The sequence below is a fragment of the Cryptomeria japonica genome, chromosome 5 (genome assembly GCF_030272615.1).
Source record: "Cryptomeria japonica chromosome 5, Sugi_1.0, whole genome shotgun sequence".
NCBI classification, from domain to species: Eukaryota; Viridiplantae; Streptophyta; class Pinopsida; order Cupressales; family Cupressaceae; genus Cryptomeria; species Cryptomeria japonica.
In genome coordinates this window covers 214,130,991-214,133,244 of record NC_081409.1, presented here as the reverse complement: position 1 = coordinate 214,133,244, position 2,254 = coordinate 214,130,991, and the positions used below count along the sequence as shown (strand labels likewise).

The window sequence follows — 2,254 nt, the reverse complement described above, 5'->3', positions numbered from 1 at the left end:
TCTTATTTTATGGTTGTGTCTACATGAAATACCAACTCTTGGACTGCCGTGACTTTATTTAGGCCGTTAGTTTCTTGCTCTGGCCAATTTCTCTCTCATTGGCCACATTTTTCTCTGTTCAACATTGTCACACCCTTGAGGCTCATTCCTCTGTGTGTAAGATCCCTACGTGCTTTATTTCATCTGCAGGAAGCATGGGATAGAAAGAACATTGAAGCTCTATTTCACGAAGAGGCCATGAGCAGATTATAAAGCCCAATTCATATAGGCATTCTGTCAAACAGCTCACGTGCCTTGTCTATGCTTCCACATTTTGCATACATGTCTAGCAGAGCATTTCTAACTGTAAAATTCTAACAATCATCGCCCATTCCATTATGATTTGATGGATGTGGATACCCTGTTAGAAGCTCCCATTTGCATAGACAGAAGCTAATGGATCACCCTTGTGCTGGAAAAATACCCACGTCTTAGATGATGGTGGCAGCGTTATTCAGATGTATGCGGATTAAAACTGAAGTCGACAGAAGATTAAAGATCAAACGCTTACGGGTTTCTACCGTACTTTGCGCGGGAGGGCAGTTTGAATTTGAACAAGTTAACAGTGCCAGTTCATTGAAAGGGAATAGACAGTAAAAGTATGGGGTTCACACCAGCCGCCGAAGCGGTCAAAGCTTAGTGTATGCTGGTTAAGCCCAGCCCATTCCTTTGGCTTTTTCCTTGTAGTAGTGCATTTTTTTTTCCCGTCTTAATCCTACCTGCTCGCTGCCTGCCTTTCCATGTTGTTCTCGTATTTATTTAAACAGATTAGTTTTGTATTATTTACTGTCTTTGTTGTATATGTACACTTTAAAGGATGTTTGTCTAATACATTTTGGTTGTTATGAGTGGATTCGAAATGCCGCCCCCTTCTTCGATTTTGTCGTTCTTGGTCCCCTATGTAATGAAGACCGTGTATAATTCATATTAAAAGGCTTTACGCGGTATTGCCGACGTGACTTTGAATCTCTCCTTTACAATTTTCACTATATAATGTTGAATTATGATTTGCAATTCAATCACATTCACTTCTCAGAGTTTTCTCAGTTGATATAATCTTTTTGGGAAAAATGGCAGGCTGCTTGAGCTTGAGCTTAATTTTTCTGTGTGTATTTATGTGTTGTTGCAGTGAGGTTGTGATGGGAGGAGATCCCGATTCCTTGCAAGATTTCTGTGTTGCAGACAGGCAAGGCCAAGGTAAAGTTTCATGCATGGAATTTCGTTTTTTTCTGTTTTAGCTATCTGTGTGCATGTAAGAGTACTAAGTTAACATGAATATGAATATGAACAGTTTCAGTGAACGGCTTCTCTTGCAAGGACCCCAAAATGGTTTCAGCAGAGGACTTCTTCTTCGGAGGGCTGCGACGAGGGGACACAAACAACGCCGTAGGGTCTAACGTAACAGCAGCCAACGTTAACCAGATTCCGGGGTTAAACACTCTGGGAATATCGTTGGTTCGTATAGACTACGCTGTGGATGGAATTATTCCTCCTCACACCCATCCAAGAGCCTCAGAAATCCTGGTTTTACTTAAAGGCCAATTGCTAGTGGGATTCATCGATACAACAAACAAGTTTTACAGCAAGGTGTTGAAGAAAGGGGATGTGTTTGTGTTTCCCAAAGGATTGCTACATTTCCAGCAGAATGTGGGGGAGCGAAATGCAGTGGCCATCGCTGCGTTGAGCAGCCAAAATCCAGGAATTCAGGTTACTGCCAATTCCCTCTTTGCAGCAAATCCTCCTATGCCAGATGGTGTATTGACCAAGGCCTTCCGCAGTGATAAAACAGTAGTCGATTTCATTCAGGGCAAATTCATGCAATAGCTTCCATGGGTTCTTTTGCCATTCCTTCTTTATCATTCCTGAATAAATTGAACAAGAGGCCAGGCATGCAGACTAACGAATTATGAATGATGATTTAATTCTTTTGTTATGTGTGGCTCAATATTCTTTAGAAACTAGTGTCTACTATGGCTGCAATATTCCAATTATTTGGGAAGTTGAATTAATTATAAATCAAATAGCATTCAGTTGATGAACAATGGGTAATACTAAAAGTATGGCTCTTGGAATGATTTTGGTCTTTGTTTTCTTAAACACTTTTAGCTTTTGAAGTTGGGTTTTTCATACGAATTTTTTTTATTTTATATTTATATATATATATATAAACCAGTTAATCTCAAATTACGCCTTATTAAAAATATAAGTTGTCTAG

General features: G+C 39.7%; 1 protein-coding gene across 1 annotated transcript; it reads left to right on the top strand.

The window, feature by feature from the left end:
• Positions 1-477: 477 nt before the first annotated feature.
• LOC131056530 (putative germin-like protein 2-3) lies at positions 478-1,863 on the top strand. Its single transcript, XM_059220507.1, has 3 exons — positions 478-632; positions 1,169-1,236; positions 1,331-1,863. Exons 1-3 carry the CDS (start codon positions 478-480, stop codon positions 1,861-1,863), a joined length of 756 nt encoding a protein of 251 aa, XP_059076490.1.
• Positions 1,864-2,254: the final 391 nt, after the last annotated feature.

What these genes read in the sequence shown, in the direction of transcription:
- LOC131056530 (XM_059220507.1), top strand. Translation starts at nt 478, where the DNA reads ATGGTGGCAGCGTTATTCAGATGTATGCGGATTAAAACTGAAGTCGAC. An exon ending in TCATTGAAAGGGAATAGACA is followed by an intron (nt 633 to 1,168) that starts GTAAAAGTATGG and finishes GTGTTGTTGCAG; the next exon opens with TGAGGTTGTGATGGGAGGAG. An exon ending in TGCAGACAGGCAAGGCCAAG is followed by an intron (nt 1,237 to 1,330) that starts GTAAAGTTTCAT and finishes GAATATGAACAG; the next exon opens with TTTCAGTGAACGGCTTCTCT.